The sequence below is a fragment of the Cetorhinus maximus genome, chromosome 12, assembly GCF_964194155.1.
Source record: "Cetorhinus maximus chromosome 12, sCetMax3.hap1.1, whole genome shotgun sequence".
Lineage (NCBI taxonomy): Eukaryota > Metazoa > Chordata > Chondrichthyes > Lamniformes > Cetorhinidae > Cetorhinus > Cetorhinus maximus.
In genome coordinates, this window is record NC_135890.1 from 25,463,090 (window position 1) to 25,483,525 (window position 20,436).

General features: G+C 41.5%; 1 protein-coding gene across 5 annotated transcripts in view; it reads left to right on the forward strand.

Annotated features, from left to right (window-relative positions):
* Positions 1–20,436, forward strand: part of reln (reelin) — a 366,824-nt gene that overhangs the window by 63,618 nt on the left and 282,770 nt on the right. For all 5 annotated transcript variants that reach the window (XM_078553223.1, XM_078553220.1, XM_078553221.1 and 2 more), the window contains one exon: positions 8,409–8,544. In XM_078553223.1, coding sequence (XP_078409349.1) covers positions 8,409–8,544 — 136 coding nt within the window. The remainder of the gene's footprint in view (positions 1–8,408; positions 8,545–20,436) is intronic.

The following is a 20,436-nucleotide window of genomic DNA, read 5'->3' on the forward strand; positions in this document are numbered from 1 at the left end:
AGGTAAGTATGTGAAAGGTGCTGTATAAATTCAAGTTCCGTGGCTTTCCTTTCTGATTAGTATCTTAATATTGTTCCAGAAGATTGTATTTTAATTATAGCAAATATATTTTTCAATTGGGGGCTTACACTGTAAAACATTGGCCAAGTCCACTGTCCTAGAAATTCTACACTTCTCAGTTTCTACAATATGGCAACATTGAGGCAGCAACCCATCTGAACTTTTCCCAACAATAAAAGTATTTATAAATCAAAGTGATTTAGGTGCTTGAGGTTGTGTAAACAATATTTGCAGGTAAATGAAATGTGAGAGATTAATTTTATTGAAATTCTTTCTGTAAACTTTTGGAGGTCTGTCATAAAAAGCCAGGAAGTCTGGTATGAACCTGGCAGTCAGCATGACCTGATTGCTACTTACAAGCCATGCACCCTGTCAGTGAGAGATCTGTTTCCTTTTCTGTTCCAGGATGTCCCAGGTAATTATGTAGTGCTGTCTCATTTTTTACATCTGATTATTTAGTTTGTATTCCTTCTCATAAGATAACCAACTTTGTTAACAAATTTCTAAATAGAGCAAGAACAAGGATGGGAATGGGAGAAGGAATGCATATAACTGAAATACCAAGCAAAAGTGTTGAGGTTCATACCTTTTGACCTCAAACCCTTCCTCTCATTCTTCTGTCAATTCATCTCTAAAAATGTACCTGTACCCAGTAACTTCTATAATAATTTTCAGCACGAGTCCAGCCTGTTCTTATATTGAATCTGCATTCCATTGATAAGGGGAACTGTGCATACTTATCATATGCAGCAGCTGCACACTGTGATCATTGTTCAGAAAGGAGATTAGGAGTGCATAACAGAGATGCATACAACTGGTTTTAATGCCAACGGTCAATCACTGCAGCAAATCTTAAGATAAATTGCCTCTAGCCTAAGCACATTCAATAATTCAAGCAGTCCTTTATCAACTGAGAATTGTAGTTTGTTTTCATGTCCTTTCTTTTTTCTGTAGAGTTTTGGAATATTACTGTTTATGCATTATAATATCATTAGGACCAGCACTTAATACTGATGCAGGCTGCAGGATAGGAAATGGAGAAAGAGATATTTTCTGCTGTATGAAACAGTTGTTAATCATGTCTTTACTTGTATATTTTACCAACAAAGAGGAGTGTAATGATTTAGATTTGCCTTAGCTTTATCGACAGAACCCAAACAATCTGAACTGACCTGCAGTAATATTCAGTTTGTACCTTTCAAGTGTCTTAACTGTTCAAATAACAGGCAAAGACATTACTTCAGTTCTAGAGAGTTGGAAACATTTTTATAAAGGCTGACCAATAAATACATACAACATAATTAATTTCTGGAATTTGGATGGCTAATTTCCAGACAAATACCATCAGAAATAAGGTATTAGCTTTTATAAAAATGCAATAAACCTTTGAGTTATAAGTGAAAAACTTGCATTTATATCACGCCTTTCAAAACCATGGGACATCCTGAAACATTTTACAGCCATTGAAGTAGTTTTGAAGTGTAGTTACAGTTGCAATGTATGAAATGCCACAGATAAATGTAATGTGTGGTACAGAGGCACACAGACCGGAAGACCCCAGATTTGATTTTTGGAACTAGATTTTCAATCCAGGATCAGGAACCAACATCGTTTTTGGGTCCCAACCCCACATCTGTGTCGCTGACATGACTCTATTCCAATATAAACCCCCATAATTGGAATGGAGCTCAGCTCGTGCCTGGTTAATGGTGTTGGGCACTGCATGGAGGCAGGAACTGCTTTTGGAGAGGTAGATGCCCAAAGGTAGATGGCAGTCATGACTGGACCTGCCACTGCCTTGTAGATTGGAGAAAAGAAGAGAGCAAAGGGCCCAGCAGCCTCACGGTGCATACAAGTGGCCAAATGGTTAATAAGCTACATGACTCGCTTTGCTGAAGTAGAAACAAAATACTGCAGATGCTGGAAATCTGAAATAAAAATAGAAAATGCTGGAAAAACCCAGCAGGGCTGCCAGCATCTGTTGAAAGAGGAAGAGTTAACGTTTCCAGTCTGTATGACCCTTCTTCAGAGAAGAGGTCTGAAGAAGAGCCATGCAGACTCGAAACATTAACTCTGATTCTCTCTCCACCGATGCTGCCAGACCTGCTGAGTTTTTCCAGCATTTTCTGTTTTTATTCCACTTTGCTGAAGCACTGGCAACTTTGCCAATGCTTGAGTACCTCTGTATAAATAATTCTATTTTTCAACACTTTAATTCAGCAGCAACATCATATTATGACTTCCCGCAGTGCCCCCGACAGATGTGCACTAACGTGTCTCAGACTGTTCACTCTTCGCATTCATCTCTTTTAAATTTCTTCTAGTGCTCTCCGGCCTATTAACAAGTTCTTCAACGAGCTCAATAGGCAGTTAATTGAAGGTGGGCAGTTTGCCAGATTCCCTCCCTGCTCTCACTTTGAAAATTGCAGCATCATCTGGAGGTGTTGGTAGACTGACACACCATCTGGAGCGTCATTTGAAAGCACCCAACTTCACCCCCATGGGTGTTTGAAACTCCAGTTCCTGGTGTTTGCTGAATTGGCTGATCATAGCTGGGGTAATGTTGGGTGTATTATAATTGGGCTTGTTCCCTAAAATTAGGGTAAAGTCAGGAAGGGTTACCTCTCCAGAGAGTCTATCTTCTAGCACAGTGAGTAGTGTTCATGCCTCTGAGCCAGAAGACCCAGGTTTGAGTCCTACCCTGGGACTTGATGGCCAAAAACTTGATGTTTTGTAACATGGCCAAACAGGTTGAGTATCAACCTACAAATCCTTCCAACACATGCCAATGGCAGGGGGTAAGAGTGGGAGAGATTCCTGATCAACCATGTGATGGAAAAAAGTTGAATCCTTAGTTCCAGACTACCACATGCACAACCCAAACTCCCTGAATGATCTGTAACACACCACCACCTCTCCAGAACACATTCCATTGAGCTCTGTTTAAAAAGTCAAGCCTGGATAGAATTAGGTTTCTATGTGATGTCAAGTGGCAAACAGCTTGCCCCACACTCTTTGGCTCAAATCTGAAAGATGGTTAATTGAAGAGGCTCCCACTGCTCATAAGAATGTATCCTAAAACAAGTTACCACCTTCAGGAAGAGGGGAAAAATGGAAAAACAAATTTTAAAGAAAGTAAGCAAGAAATCTGCACCAGTAGCGTAGAGAAGATCTTGATTTAAATCGGATTATGGGTCTTGGTTTTAAACTGAATCCAAATCTCTTGTGATCTTTGCAATGGGAAGCTATCTAGTTGTTAGAAATTGTATATTTGTATAAACTATAATATTAAAACTCTATTAAGTCACACAAGATGATAAACCTGAAGATGACTGTGCTTCCCCAACACTGACAGGACCTCCCCCGTGATGAGTCCCATATGTTTAATTATTTATAGACTATTTCAGCTCTTTCCCACAGTTCAGGGTACACCCGTAGTTTTGAGCCAGCAGAACCAGTCCTGTTATGATACAAGGTCCAAGCAAATCTATCTTTGTTGATTGTGGAGGCATGACAAAGGGTTTTTAAAATAGAACTTTAGATCATGAAGCAAAATGTTCTAAACGTTTATTGTTTATACATGCAGTGATAAAAATGTTTAGTTTGTTAACTTCATAATTGGTTAGAATCAACTCTAAAATTCCAACTAAAGGTTAAATAGATGATAGGGAAGTGTTCTGCATATGTTATCAGTGTGCCAGTGAATGAGATAAATAACAGAGTTTCCAGAGGTTGTATTTTTAGGACTCTCTCATGTGTCTTAGGATCCCAAAAGTTGTCAGAACCAATTCTAGTAAAGCATGTTTCTTCCATTTACTTTTAACCACATATTGATCTGATTTATAGTGTACTTAAGGACAGCAACACCACAAAATAAAAATGTATTTAATTACCACAAAACACTATATCAACTGGAATTATCCATTGCATGTCTCCTGAGTCTAGTTCTTGCCAGTTTTAACATCCCGTGTAGACCAAGTGATGACAGGAATTGCTGTTCTCTTATATTTGTTTTTACATGTTGCATAAGCAGAGTACACAGTGGGAAGCAACAGGATATCAAAGACTTGATTTTCTGCCCTACTTCATGCTGCTAATGGGGCAGAGATCTGTTACGCTGGACTTCCACTTACTTTCCATTTTCTGCTATAATTTTCATATTCCACCATTTGAAGTGCCCTCATCAGACAGATGCCATTGTAATTGTGATATTAGTTTGAGTTAAGAGGGTCTGTGCAACATTTACCAGTGCTCTGGCATAATCATGTCCATGTGAAATGTTTGTCCTGTATTAATAAGCAGCAATAAGAAAGAAAAGAATGGACTGGCATTTCTACAGTGCTTTTCACAACGTCAGGACGTCCCAAAACACTTTACACCCAATTAAGTACTTTTGAAGTGTAGACGCTGTTGTAATGTAGGAGCATACTGCAAATTTCTATAAATAGCAGAGAGATGACATCCAGATATTCTGTAATTTTACTGATGTTGGTTGAGGGATAGTTTTCACCAGAACACCAGAACTCCCAACTTTTCTTCGAATAGTGCCAAGGGATCTTTCATATCCACCTGAGAAGGTAGATTCGGTTTAGTGTCTCATCTGAAAGATATACTTGGAAACTGTTCCCCGGGGATATAGGACAGGAATATACAGCAATACCGTTGTGTTTTCCTTTCCCATTGCAAATAGATTATTACATTTGTTGGCCTCAATATTCCAGTTCAAGTGAATGTAATGACTGGAGCCAATAGTGAAATAGCTCTGGGAAGCCACATGAACTCTCCGTCTTCTCAAAGGAACAAGCCTTCAACTGACCACAGTGTTGGAGACATTGGAAATTAACAAAAGGCAATTGGCATAGGAAAATGTAATCAATTTCTTACAAACATTGTTTTTTTTACTCCTTTATGATAACAAACCAGTACTAAGTTTCTTCCCTGAACAAGAAATAATGATGGTGGCCAAAAAAAACTTCTAAATTAGCCTGAGCAGCTTCGTTGGTTCATTGCTTTATTTTACTGCTGGCTGATTATTCTGTTTTCAGCTTTTCATTGGATGTTCATCCACAGAAATAAACCTTGCATTTGTATAGCACCTTTCACAACCACCAGAAGTCCCAACGTGCTACATAGACAAATAAATAGTTTTGAATTGTAGCCACTGTTGTGTTGTAGGAACGCTACTAAACTAGCCTTCCATTCCCTCAATATTTAGTTGATATGTTGCCTATCTCTTTGGTTGTGATTTGTTGCAATTTCCTGTGTATAAGTTTCAGACAGTCAGGCACAAGTGTGGTGCATACTTTGGATGTTAATTGTCAGCACTGGAAGTGTGACAGATAGAGACACATATAAATGAAAGGTGATGCCATGTACTACAATGTTTGCCATTGTACTCAATACTTCAGAGAATATAGACTTTTTTTTATCAGTATCTGACATCTTTGTTCCATGTGGCAGGTCAAATAGCTTCTGCCTCAATTTTTCACACTCAAAGGAATGACACCAGACATCACATGACTGGCAAGTTACAGTACACAACAGGCCGCGCACAAAGGCACTACTCCAAACATCCCCCTTTTCATAAAAGAAAGAGAACACATTGCATGCACTATCATTTGCAGTTGCAAGTTCCCTATAAAGAAAATCATCACCAGCAAACAGAAAATTATTCATTCTAGTCTGTCTTACTTTCATCTGTCTCTACACAGGCATTGCACACACAATCTTTAAAGCATTCAGGTGTTCTAATGGTGCGTGTGCAGATTGTTATTGGTTGTTGGACTGATATCTGCTGATTCCTGGGGTCACTTTGCCTCTCCGGGGAATGTCGTTGCCATGGCAAGTGTTGCTGTTGATCCACTGAATTTGTTGGGGAGCAGTTGACCTCTGGGACTGATGGCCGTTCTGTTCTTTATTTAGTTGGCAAACTCAACTCTTCATCAGCTGCCTGCTGTGCAGGAGCAGCTTCTTCGTTTGCATGTATATGTCAGCGGTTGCAACATCTGGTCATTCACTTTCACCATGTATGATCAAGATGACAACTGCTTTACATAGGTTTCACAGTGCCAGGTGGACTGACTTTCGTTGAGTGTGTTGAATGTTTGTATTCTGACTGGCCCTCCAACTCTCAACTCTGGCAATGATTTGACTTTTTTATCAAAGTGAAATTTGCCTTTTCTCATTTCATTTTGATTTTGTCACTCACTCCTGTTACTACTTCTGGCTTCAGTAGGTTTTTAGCTATTGGGAGAGTGGTCTGGGTGTGCTGGGATGTTAGTCGCTGGACTGGACTACTTTCTATGCCTTCAATAGGTGTATTTCTCCACTCTTAAGATCGCTTGTACACATCTGTGCTGGATCTACTCGATCTTTTTGATGATCCCTTTGTCAATTTTCACTGCTGCCTCAGCGTTTCCATTTGACTGGGGATAGTGCGGGAGATGGTTGTTGTGCTGAATTTCCCAATCATTCATGAAGTGTCTGAATTTTTCACTCATGAACTGAGGGCCATTGTCGCTCATCACAATGTCAGGAATCCCATGATGACTTAAGTGTGCTTTCAGGCATTTTATGATCTCACTGGCAGGCACTTCCCAGTAGCCTGAATGGTAATCAATGTTGATGAGAGTCTGTTCCAAAGAGAATGAAGAGGTCCACTCCATGCTTCATCCATGGTCTTTCTGGGTGTCATGAGTGGCTCTTTAGCTTGCTTAGCTTGATGTTCATTACAAGCACCGAAATGGATGATATGGTCCTTAATCTCATTGCTCATGTTTGGCCAGTAGAGCACTTCTCTTGTCTTCCTCAGATGAGACTCAATTTCTTGATGGCTTGCATGCATTCCTTTTCTCATCTCCTTATGACTAGTTCCTTCAAACAAGCTGCCATCTGTACACCCAATACTCTCTTATAGCAACAGGTGTTTCCCTGATGGCTTCAGGCCATCCTTTCATCACTACTTCCTGTAGAACTTGGAGAGTTGCATTCATGTGGTGGGTAAAATGGCTTCAGCCTCAATCCTTTACTCCTGAGGTCACAGGACTCAAATGTCACCTAACTATGGCAAGCCACACTGCACAACTGGCCATGCACAAAGACATTCTTCCAATCTTTATGTTGCTGCTCCTTTCTGATTCTATCTCTTTCTCTTCCCTTCTGTTTCTTCTTCCTTAACTTTTGTTTTGCTTCTTTCTCTAATTATTTTCTTTTGGATGGGATGTGGTTTATGATGTGGCATGGTGTGGTGGAGAAGGCTGCCGGCTGTAATTGGCATGTGGCTGAGGAAAATATATGCAAGTGTGTGTGTGTGTGTGTGTGTGTGTATGAGTGATAGCGAGGGAGTGAGAGAAAGAATTTACTCTTCAGATTACACACCTGTTGTAGTTTTTGTTTTCATGTGGATATATCTAGAAACACTGTCTGATTCATTGTCCCGTACTACACTGCATATATTAGCCATGGTGACACTTAAGAAGCATATGGGTGACATACTGTAGAAATCAGTAAGTTCATTTAAAAATGTGTTACTTAAGACACTTTCCTGGAACATGAAGCCTCACACTGCACTTCATTCACAAACAACAATGACACCAAAGCATATGGTGACGTGTTGTTGAGCACGGAAACATTTTTTGGCTGCATTGAGACAACAGATCTGCAGCTAGAGCTTTTCTGTAGGAGACTGATATTGGAGGCAAGCAGACTGAAGTATCGAAGTGAGGTGCCACATGAAGCATGCGACAAGAAGCAATAAAACAGTCACATTTTTGGTCAGTTTCTCTTGTCACTCTAGAGCTGTCAATGCTGAGCAGTGAAATGTTGCCACCAGTTTTTTGACATGGTTTAGTATCAAGCACTTGCAGATCAGGTGTAGTCCAGACCAGATGCTGCACACAGTACCCTCTACTCCGCCTTGGCATCAAAAGAACATCCTGTACGGTATTAGGATCAGCTTTTTTTCAAATCCTGCGCTAACAAATTTACTGGCTTCCTTGATCAACTCTGCCAGTCTTACCACTAAATCGAGAGGTTAGTACAATAGTGCAAAAATCACCTGGAATCACTATGCACTGTCACCAGCCTGTATGTTCCCCACAAATAATAAGTCTCACCCTTATCTGAAATGAAGTCAACATTTGGCAGAGAGAGACATATGTGATGGAGTGATCCCATGGCCTCTTAACCCAACCCAGTTATTGTTGACTGAAGTTGATTTTCACCTAGTGTTTAAAGCAGTAGAAAACCTATTCCAAAGAGGTACCAAGCAACCACACAAGAGAACATTTACATAAATGAGCCGTGCTATTCACTTACAGTATCTGATGCTCTTCTTTGTGTTGTTGCAGGGTTCATGTCTGATCAACCTTTTGGATCCCAGTTCATGTGCAGTGTTGTAGCGTCTCATGTCAGTCACCTTCCACAGACAAATCTCAGCTTTGTTTGGATCGCTCCACCTGCAGGAACAGGCTGCGTGAATTTTATGTGAGTAAACATACTGTAAGGAGCGACAATGAATGCAGTTGGCCACTCCATACACTGAATTGAATATTAAACTCTGGCTGTATTTTAAACTCTTACTACCAGCACAAATTTATTTAGTTGTATTTCGTAGCTTTATAATCTATTATTAAAAACAGTAACAAAAACTAACACCAATTGGCTGTTGAAACCATCCTATTCTTCTATTACAAAAGAAAGTTAAATGAATTTGTGCAGGCACAGGCTATTTTGACAAAACTGAGTCTATTTATTCGCTTTGAAAATTGAAGAGACACATTTTCTTTTACAAAATGCACTCATTATGTTTGGATTTCATGCCAATCAATTTCCATCTTTGTTCGACAAAATGTTTCAATTGAATTCTGCCATTCACAATCCCTACCAGAAATTCATGTAATGTGCATCTGGTCAATCCAAAAAACTGCTTTACCGCATAACTCAATAAAATGAATTGGCCCAGATGTGTGGGACTCAGTATCCCTGGACATACGAGCCAGCTTAACAAAACTTTTGTTCAAATCTAAAGTGAAAAAATTTCTCCTTGATAAATATTCCTAGTGATAATATAATAGCAAATATCTGACCATTGGTCTCTTATCATTCAAGTTTTTTAATGCCCTTAAGGTAATCTCAAGCACTGCTCTTAATCCTCATCCTTCTTGCTCTCATTTTTAAATTGGCACTCTCCCACAGTAAATGTGTGAATTCATGTATGGTAATTAACTATTTACCACAGGATATAACATGAGGATTCAACTTTCTGGCTTTCTTTCCTATTGATAGGGATGACTCACCTATCTCTCTCTTTCTCTCTCCTTTTCTCTCCCTCGAGGGGAGTTAACCTTCAAGCGAATTCTTAACACCTCCTCCTCCCATTGAAACATAATTCACGACTCATTGAGATGGAATTTTAGGGTCGAAATTTAACATTATTGTGCTTATTTACTGGCGTAATGATAATCAATTCAGCAGGTGTCCAATTTAGTTCACTATTTAAATTAGTCAGGGCCTTTATTTACGTGGCCTTAGTGGCTCACCCTCGCAGCCCCTCCCCTACTGATCAACTCTCCAACTTGCCACTCCCTCCCCCACCCTATATCAGGGCACAGCACCTGCAACTCAGTTAATTTATTTTGATGAGACCCGAGGATGAATTTAGTTCAATTTTGGGCTTCACTCTTGGGCTTTGAGGCGCTACTCAGTTTACCTGCCTCAACTCTCCATAATTACTGAAAGGAGCTGGGGGCACATTTAAAATTGAGTGGCTCCATTTGTGTTCTGCTCCCATTGGTTTTGGCAGCAGATGAAGGACCACTGTGGTATTTCAACCCATTCCTGAGCGGGATGCCAACCATGACTGCCCTGCCAGATGATGCATGTTGGCAAGGCAATGAAGGCAAGTTAAGAAGATCTTTCCTTAGTGGGCCTTGAGTGGCAGTTCCCTTTACTGCCCTGGAAAGAAAATCTGGGCCTCTACTGACCTGTGCTTCCCAGAATGAGGCTTTTGTAACACTGTCCCACCCCCTCAGACTTGGCTTGTGTTGGCAACCTTTACCCAATGCCAATGGGCAGCCTCCAGGCTGCCCCATCTTCCTCCCCAGCTGGCTCTAGCCACCAAAAATGATCAAACAATCAAATGGTGTCATTCAAATAAGGCAAATAAACTCTGCTGGGGATCCACCCTAAATTTCCAGCTAGGAATAATGCCTGCTTCCTGCCAACTTCCCATTGGAAGGTGATATCAGTGCTATTGTGTTTCTCTTTTCTAACGCGTTCTTTTCCAGAGGACCGATACTGTGGAATTTTTAGGGGTCAGTTTTCCTCATCTAGTGCCAGTCATGTCTAAAAGATTAAGAACTCATCCTAAATCCCCTTGTGTTAGATAGGACACAATTCTCATAGACCAGTTCATTTCAATCTTTATTTCCACCTGGATCTATGAATATTGGGGGTACATTAGCAGTAGGAGAGGAAATTTGAGAATGTGAAATTTAAAATGATGGAGACAATTAAAGGGGAAAGTCACAATGGGAAGATGGAAGTTCTGAAAGCTTTTATAAAGGTTCAAAAGACATTTCAGCCCATTAACAGGCTTTGCCAAGGCAAAGGATTAAGCAATGTGACAGTCAGAAATGAAGGCAGGAGTACAGGCTTGTGACTGCAGCAGATTGGTTCTGTCATTTGCTCTGCCAGCCCAATGGTGCATTCTAGCAGTAAGTGGCCTCAGCAGATGGCATAACTCTGAATCTGGCTCTCTACTGCTGCAAACTCTGTGGGGAAAAAAAATGTCCACAGCCACTGCCAGGGCAGCAATAGCTGGAATAAAAGTTGGTGACATTTTGGCAGATGTCAGCCTATCAGGCTTTGCTGCCTGATATGCCTTCCTCCACACAGTAACAAAGCATGGCACGCTGTGATTGGGCTGCTTCTGAAGAATAGTTTAATCCAGTTTTCACATTTGTGAGTGACTGTTGCCACAATCAACATTGAGAGTTAGAACTAACTGCAAGCACCAATTATCAGCCAAAGTGAGCTTGGGCCAACTCTGTCTATGGATGCTGCTGTGTTGGAAATTACAGTGGATGGGCACACAGCCTCTCTTGTGCACCTGCCATATCTTCAGGGATCTTTCTTTTCCTCCCAGGCTGTCAGATAGGGAGGTTCCCATAGGAAAATCCATTGGTGATTGTAAAGGCCCTGCAAAAAAAGATAAACAATTGGCATAAACACTCACAAGAATCTATGCGACACGAGCAGAAACATTTAAAGTGAGTTAGAAATGGCCTCAAAGCAACAAAAATGTTTGGTTTTTGCAGCTCTATGAACTGATTTATCTGCCTGGCAACTAGTTGCATAACAACCCTGGATGGTCAATTACCATGATCATTATTCACAACAGAACATGGAAACTGGGTAAAATGTGGGAACGGACTGTAAGGACTCAAAATGGTGCTCCTGCATCACTTGTATTATAGGACAGTCCCCTACCTGTTTGAAGCAGGATCTTTCACCAGCTCCTTCTCTGTCCCCATGGAATCCATGTCTTGCGCTGTTTCTCTCATGGGATTGTTCTGGCAAAAGGGGCCAGTAGGACATTCCAGTTAGGAAATTGGCCTCCATTGGCCAAAATCTTGTAATGAGCCTTGGAATTGCTTTATCTGACCCTGATCAAACAGAAAACTACCCATTTACCTGGATACAGTTTTTCTAGCCAAATATCTGATCCATGATGCAGAAGAACTCCGTCAGTGCAGGAATTCATAGTGAGAGGAATAAAGAGAATCAGCATGGATACAATGACCCCTTTTTTACAGCACTGGCTTCCATATTCTGGTAAGTATTTAAAGGTCCCAAAGCCTTTCAGCGTGTTAGTGAATGGGTGAGGTAAGTGGGTAGGGTGAATGAGGTAAATAGGTATGTGAGTAGAGTGGCAAGTGAGTGAGGTGGGCAGGGTGGCAGCAGAAAGGATGGGAGATGGGCAGGGTGGCAGGTGGGTGAGCTAGGTAGGGTGGCAGGTGGATGTTGTAGAATGACTGTGAACGGGTAGGTGGGTGAGGGGGTGGTGGGGGGTGGTCAGGGGGGTAGTTGGAGGCTGAGAGAGTCGGTGGGAAGGGATCAATATGAGTGATTGTGGGGGGTCAGTTGTATAGCTACCCAGGAGTTAGACTAGGATTTTTCTGTTTAACATTTCCTGGATAACTAACCAGGTAAGTAAATCGGAACTGTCCAAAATCTCTGACTGAAACTTAAAGGGTTCCGGGGAGCAGGGGAAATTGCCCATCAGAAGTTCAAACTTTCGCGGGAAATTCCCACAGAGTCAGTGCATTGGGACTTCCTCAGGGTCCCGGTGCATATCTTGAGTACGTCTAGTCTCCAACGATCCAGGGTTCAGAAGATCTGAGCCATTATCTCCATCAGTGTTTCCTTCCTTCTATAGTTTTCAGCCCTTAAAAACCAAAATCAGATATCACATCATTTTAACTTCTTCATATACTTCGCCTTCTATTCCATCTTTTGAACCTTGATGGTGTTTTGCAAATGAGCCTTGGTTCTTCCAATAGATTTTGCAATTTAAAAAGGGGTCCACAAGTGAATAACAATTCCTGAAGAAGACATCACAACCTGTAATGTGGGACCAACAAAGGACCAGCAAGAGATGAGCATTACAGCATCCAAGAAAAACAGGAAAGCAACAAAATAATGGACTTTACAACAGGAAAAAATAGGAGCCAAAGCATTGAGGCGACCTGGCATATACGACCTGCTCAGAACAATCCAGAAAAAATATGTAGCTTGGAGACAACATTCAATACTCATGCTAGCTCTATTTTTATAATCTTTTCACAACCTACAGCTTCCTGGCGGGTGGTGAGCAGTCTACATGTGTAGCAAATGACAGAAAGCTATGAAGTATAGAAATGTAACAATTAAAAGAGCTCTATTATCTACGACAGACATGCCTCGTATTATGCGAATAAGTTACAACTTTCTGGTCAGACATTCATTGTGCCTTAAATCTTTGCTTGTTGTTTAATGCACTACAGCCATTGCAGGGAGTTATTTGAACTAAATCTAGGTAAACAATGTGGTACTTATAGTCTGGTCTGTGGAAGATTAGTACAAAATAGCTATTCATCTTTTACAAAGCCATTTATTGCCCATTTTATAGTCCTCTGGACACCTTTCTGTTAAATGATAACTGCGCCAATTTAAACACTACTTTAATTATTAACTGGTTTTCTAGTTTTCGAGAACGTCCTGAGAAACCATGAGAATTTAATAATTAACCAACCAACCTATAAAACAATCTGATGCTTTGATAGCCAATAAAACAGTCACCATAAAAAGGCGAAAGGTCCGTGCAAAAGTGTGTTATTATGTGTATCTACAATTAACCCTGTAAGAAGTGAATCCATTTTCCACAATATCCACATACCCTTCTCTTGTAACGCTGCCACGCTGCTGCTCAGTCTTTTGGAGTATGGGGTTTCATTTTATCTTTTATGAGTTTGCTCTCCACAACTCAATTCTCCAGCAGTGGCACAAATTTGTGCTCTCCCACGTGGCAGGTGGATGAGTAAAACCACCATCAATACCTCTCTGTTTCAGCAACATGTCTAACAGTTGAAACAGGCAAGTTGAACCATCCTTTATCCCTACTATTACGGGTCAGCTTCAAGCAACAGTGATTTTTAATACACTGGAGCTTCCAGTGTTGTGGAACCTTCCCCATTTATCCCACTGTGGAGAAGAATCTCTTGCATCTATGCCATCAGCCAAACCAACAGGAGATGCACAGCTGTTTAAAGTTTGCAAATGCAACCACTATTTCTGGATGTGAATTTGCTTCGATGTTTAGGGAAGGTCCATACATGTCAACAAGTAGAAGGCCTGGTCTGTACTGGCTATTTCAACATTCGTCACATTTGGGTCGAGAAAAATGGTGGTCAGTGTTGGTGGCAACCTTTATATTTGCTCACACTGCTACACTTAGAGAAGCCCTTGTTCATCCTGGACCGAATCTTCCGAGGTATGTCAATCACCATTGGATTGTCATGCCACTCATTTTTTTACACACACCGGAGCTCCGCATTTCTGGCCCGGACCTCCATACCGGGCCCCTTCAGAAATGCAGAGTGTATGTGTTCTGGGACTACTTCGTAGTGCAGTATCGTTGGAGGAAGCCAAGCCACAACCCCTTCTTACAGTGCTAACCACCATATTTTGGAAAGACTTGATTCACCAATGCAGTGAAAAGCTTTGGGACATTTAAATTGTTTTTCACTGTATTAGTGAATGAGTGTCTGAGGTAAGTGGGTAGAGGGGGCAGGGTGGGTAGGGTGGTAAGTGCAGTTGGGGTGGGGGTGGAGTCGGAGGGTCCCGGGAGGCGGAGTCGGAGGGTTCCGGGAGGCGGGGTCGGAGGGTCCCGGGAGGCGGTGTCGGAGGGTCACGGGAGGCGGGGTCGGAGGGTTGCAGGGGAGGTGGAGGGAGCCAGAGGGTCACAGTGGGGTGGAGGGAGCCGGAGGGTCACTGGAGGGGTGGGTGGAGCCGGAGGGTCGTGAGGGGTAGGGTTGAGCTAGAGGGTCACTGGGTGGAGTCGGAGGGTCGAAGTGGGGGAGCTGGAGGGGAGGAACCGGAGAGTTGGAGGGGGGAGCTGGAGGGGTGGGGAGAGGGGAGGGTCCTGGGGTGAGGATTAGAATGTAAATGGGTGGGGAGGGGGCAGGGTGCAGTTACTTAATCAGGTGTTAGACATGGTTTCTCTCTGTCTAACATTTCCTGGGTAACTAGGTAACTCAGAGTTAGAGACTATTTTGGAGGGTTTCTGGAGGCAGGGGACTTATCGGAAGTTGAAATTTCCCGGGCAATTTGTGCGGTGTCCTTGCGTTGGTACTTGCAAGGGGTCCAGTCGCGATCTTCCAGGGTATGTCCAGGCTATGTCCATCCAGAGACCGGAAGATTTGGGCCCATGCCTCCAGAGGCCTCACTCACTTACATTACAGTGTCATTACCAAAGTCAGTAATGTGACCTAACAGTTATATTAATGTTCTCTTTCAATATCAATCCTTCCAGTGTGAAGTAATCATTCTGCTGGGCTGTCAGCATAGACCTCTGTATAAAATTAACTGTCCTTTTCCTGAAGAGAAATAGTTGTGTAATCTAAAAGCTGTCACAGTAATCAAACAGCTAGATTTGACAAGGTTCTGGCTTCCAAATGAAAGATGGGCCTGTCCTAATGTGCCTGGCAATGAGCCTGTAGCTTACTGGGAATGTTGTTGCAATCATATGCTTAGATTTTAAGATTGTGCTTTCTAATCACTTTAGAAACACTTTATGAAGTTGCTGCTGCAATGACCTTTTATGCATAATCTCTGGATGTAGGGAAGTTACTTACATGACAATGCAACATACCAATAATGTAGGACAACATTATTGTTAGTCACTTCCCGAAGCGACGTAGAAACACCTGCTTGTCAGTCAACCAAGATCTGGCATTGATAATATCCATCAAGATATCCAATGACTGGATCATGGGGATAGTATGGATTCAGGAGAACTGGTGGGAGAAGAGGTGGGGAAAGGAAAAAGTTTGTTTTGAAAAGTTCCAGTAAAGTATAAGTTAAAATGATGAGCAATGCAATTTTCAAATAAAACAAATGATAAATTACTCTGTCATTACACTGCTCACAAAGGAGATGGATGAGCTTATAATAACAGAGCTGAAATTATAAATTATTAAAATTTTACCAAACTGCTGTTATAGTGAGAAACTCACTGAATTATAAAATATATTAGTGGTGTGGATTGCTTTAAAGGAAGTGGTAAATTTTCTAAGCTCAGACTGGCAGCAAGCTATCTCACCCACTGCCATCATGCATTGGAAAATTACAAGTATAATTTCCACAATATTACACCATTGATTCCAGTCAAAGATGGAAAATCACGATCAATGCCCTGCGATATTGACTGTGCACAGAGTACCATGCCAAGGCCTGGGCTCAGAATGTCAGGCCTGTAGTGAATAATTTAATTACTAAATACTTGCAGTATTTAACTAATCATTGATGCAGTGAGTAATGAGTTCAGCCTTAGCAGTCACCTATGTACCCACTGGAACCCTACCAAACGCCACAGTTGATGAACATGGTCATCTTGGTCTTGAAGGACGAACAAGGTCATGTAGTTATTAAATGAGGTGAGAAACTTCATGAATTATAAAGAAAGATTCAGGTTAAGGAGATGGGAGTAAAGCTTTGTCAGCTCCTTCACATGTGCAACTATACAATAAAACAAGTCAAGTGCCTGTACAACAATGACCTGTTATCCTCTGCACAAAGCGTCCTCAGGTTCTTTAGGTGAAGAAGGTTGGAGTGCAGGAGTTGATTGGGCTAGGGCACACGGCTGTAATTCTGTTTAATAGCAGAATAATACTTCTTGCATTACGTTGTAGAGTATTCCTGCCCCATAAAACAGGTTATCATGATAAAACATCCACTAGTACATTTAAAAAAAAACATTGCCTTTAGTGTGCGTCTGTCATATGACAAATATCACACTTTGTTACAGATGCTAAATCATCTTTTATTAAAGATAATAGAAAGTAGGCCAGGCATTTCAACATGAGCCTGAAATTTACAAGCAGATTTACTGACTGAGTGACCTGAGGAATTTGCAGGTGCATTAGATAAGTAAGACCAAGTCAGTAACTGTGCTCCGGACTACCTGTGAACAACACTCGAGGAGATCTGCTAGAAACAATATCAATATCCGGCGTCTACATGATGGGCCAAATGGCTCTTTCTGTGCCATAAACTTCCTCTGATTTTATGCAAAAGACTCGCAGCTAGCACTTCCGTCACAATCCACATGCTACTATCTATAAAGTGTCACACTGTCACAGTTTCAAAACTATAATTAAAAAGCTATACATAAAAAAGGCCAGTCAGCCAGAAATGAGTTCTTCTGACTTAAAGCTCAAAAATTACAATTAAAAATTGTTTTGTGATTGAACCGCCACTCCTCACCCACCATAAGAGTTTACAATATTTCCCAACAGGGAGTACTTGAGCAGTGCCTTCAAGGAATAGGACAAATCCCACCACGGCAGCTGAGAGAATTTAAATTTAATTAATAAATCTGGAATCAAATGCTAGTCTCATTCACAATAATCATGAAACTACCAATTGTTGTAAAATCCCATCTGGTTCAGTAATGTCCTTGAGAGGAGGAAATCTCTCATCCTTAACCAGTCTGGCCTATGTGTGACTCCAGACCCACAAAGTGGTTGACTTTTAACTGCCCTCTGAAATGGGGTAGAAGGCCACTCAGTTGTACCAATCACTATAGAAAGAAAGCACCGTAGATGTACCTACACCACAAGGATTGCACTGGTGCAAGAAGGAGCTCACCAGCACCTTCTCAAGGACAATTAGGGATGTGCAATAAATGTTGGCCTTGCCAGTGATACTCTCGTCCCAAAAACATTTTTAAAAAGCAAGTTAGATTCACAAGTATTCTCCACATCTCTGAATACTCAGGATGAATGTCATAACAGATCAGTTGGTGTTAGAAAAATATGACTAAAAAACACCAGTAATAATATACTGTGGAGGAAAATGGATCCTCATTTTCAGTAGATCATTTCTACATTGATTTTTTTCTTAGCTTATTTACTTGAAGCTGTGTCATCTTCGCTGTTTCAGTAAGAGCATTTGTTTTCTATATGATCCCTTTCAGCTGGGAATCTTACTTGCCAGTTTAATCTCTTACCATTATTGCTGTTGTCTGTATTTTCGTTTTCTCCTGTTGAAATGAAAATAACTATTGCCTTTTGTCCATTTTTGGCTGCTTTCTCCATTCTTGTCATTTTCCCTATAGTATATTCTACACAGGAGTGCAACCATCAGTTATGTAATGGGTCCCCTGCCTTTCACCAATTTGACAGTAACTCTGTCTGCTGAAACTTAACAGATGAACAAAACTCTCACATCTGATGTTGCCAGTTTCCCTAAAAATATAAAATGCATTCTCCAATTAAGTCCAAATAAACTGAAAGGAAATGTTGACTAAAGAGGACAAGAATTTGTCTGATGTAAGATGGGCTTCCCAAAAAGTATCTTGTGAGATTTGAAATATAGCTGTTTTGGTTCACCAGATGGACCTAACCAGAGCACACACTGTATTCACTATTTGATCTGTAATCATTGTCAGATTTCATTTGACTAGACAATGATGGGGAGGTCTTGTGCCACAGTGGGTAGTGCCCTGTCTCTGAGCCCAAAAATCAGGGTTCAAGTCGCACTCCAGGACCTGATGGCCAAGGAAGGTGTGTCATAATGCGGCCAAACAGGTTGAGCATCAACTTGTAAACCCTTCCAACATACACCAATAGCAGGTGGTAAGAGGGAGAGATTGGTGGAAGGAAATTGGAACCTCTACCATCACTGTCCATAGCTCTGGACTACAACATGCGTGTAAAAGTGCATATTGCCATAGCAACTCGGGCTTCTTGGGGGTGGGGTGGGGGTTGGTTGGCTCAGTTGGCCAGTGGATCCGATTGAGGCCGAGAGCTAGGGTTTGATCACCATTCTGACTGGGGTGGATTTGGGACCTGGCCACCTGCCCTACCTGTAGTGGAGGTTGTGGCGCTGTGGGTCAGACCTGCCTTCAGGCAGAGAACTCAAGAAGAAGAAAGAAGACAATGATAATAACTTTGAAAAGATTTTCTACAATCATTAGCATTGGAACTGTGCTTTACCAATCATACTACAAGATTTAGGCCCCTGCTCCTTCATTTTATTCCATCCATATGAATTTAATTTGTCATTAATCTTATGAAAAGAAATGGGGAAAAAGCTTAACATTTAAAAAGTACACTATGTGTTAGTAACGTTGCAAACTTAGTCAGAATTTTTAAAATGTTTGTTATTTTAACAAATACTTTTTCAATGTCACTAACATGTAGAGATCAGAGGAAATCTGCTCCTGTTGTAAGAAGAGTTAATGGAGTTTTTCATTTTACCCAGCCAGGTTGTGCCCGATTTGGAGAGTGTAGTAGCTTTAACCCAGTGTAATCAATAATACTTTGTGTATTATTATTATTATTGTCATTGGCTATCCCTCATTAGTGAGAATAACTGTCTCCCATGAGTCCAAAGATGGCCGATTTCAGATCTGCAAACTTAATGGCATGTAGGGCATTTGTTGCCATGTGGGATGTCTGGTCGTGTATTATCATTTTGGGACATGGGCCATTGAGTTGCGGCGGGACCAGATGATCCCAGTGGCAGGCGGGTGCAGAAAATCCAGCCCATGGTGTGTTCTTTTTGCCACTTTTGCTTTTCCTCTTCATTTTGTTGTCGGGTCTCGAAAGCTGTGGGATCCTCTCCACAGACTCTGCTGCTATCTGCTTCGGTCCAAGGCAATGATCTCCCAGGAGGTGATGTCAATGTTGCATTTCTTCATGTTGGCTTTCAGCACATCCTTGAAACACTTCTTCTGTCCTCCTCTGGTGTATCTGCCCTGACTGAGCTGGGAGAAGAGGACCTGCTTTGGGAGCCTGGCATCTGACATCCGAACTATATCACCAATGAAGCTGATGGCGGATGATCATGGCCTTAATGCTTGTGGTGCCAGCTTGTGAGAGGACACTGATGTAGTGCGTCTGTCCTCCCACCTAATAGGTAAGATCTTCCACAGGCAGCGTTGATGGTGTTACTCCAGTGCTTTGAGGTGCCTCCTATACGTTGTCCATATTTGAGCCCTGTACACTAAGGAAGGGTTCACGACCACGTGGTAGTTCATGAGCTTGGCTTCAGTTTTGATGCCATGATCTTCAAACACTCGCTTCCTCAGGTGGCCAAAGGCTGCATCAGCAGATTTCAGGCGATGTTGGATTTCTTCGTCAATGTCAGTCCTCTGTGAAAGATAACTTCCAAGGCACTGGAAGTGTACCACATTTCCCAGGCACTCATCATGAATCCTAATCAATGGGGCTGGGGCACATGCATTTGTTGCTTGTGATGAAGGACTTTGGTCTTCTTAATGTTGAGTGTAAGTCCCATCTTCTAATATGCCTCAGCAAGTACATTGATGATTCCCTGGAGATCCATTTCTGACACAGCACTTACTGCAGCATCATCAGCATATTGGAGCTCAATGACAGGTCAGGGTGGTCTTAGTTTTTGATACTCTGTATAGTAGCTCTGGTGCTGTTGACTATGCCTTTTTGGTGGTGGTGAGTACCAGCTCTGAAATAATAGAACTTTACACTGATTATTATTATAGAAAGGAACAACTCTGATCTAAGCTGTAAGGGGAATATCTATTCAAATTCATGTACCACTCTTTCAGGAATAGGTCAAACATTAAAAAAG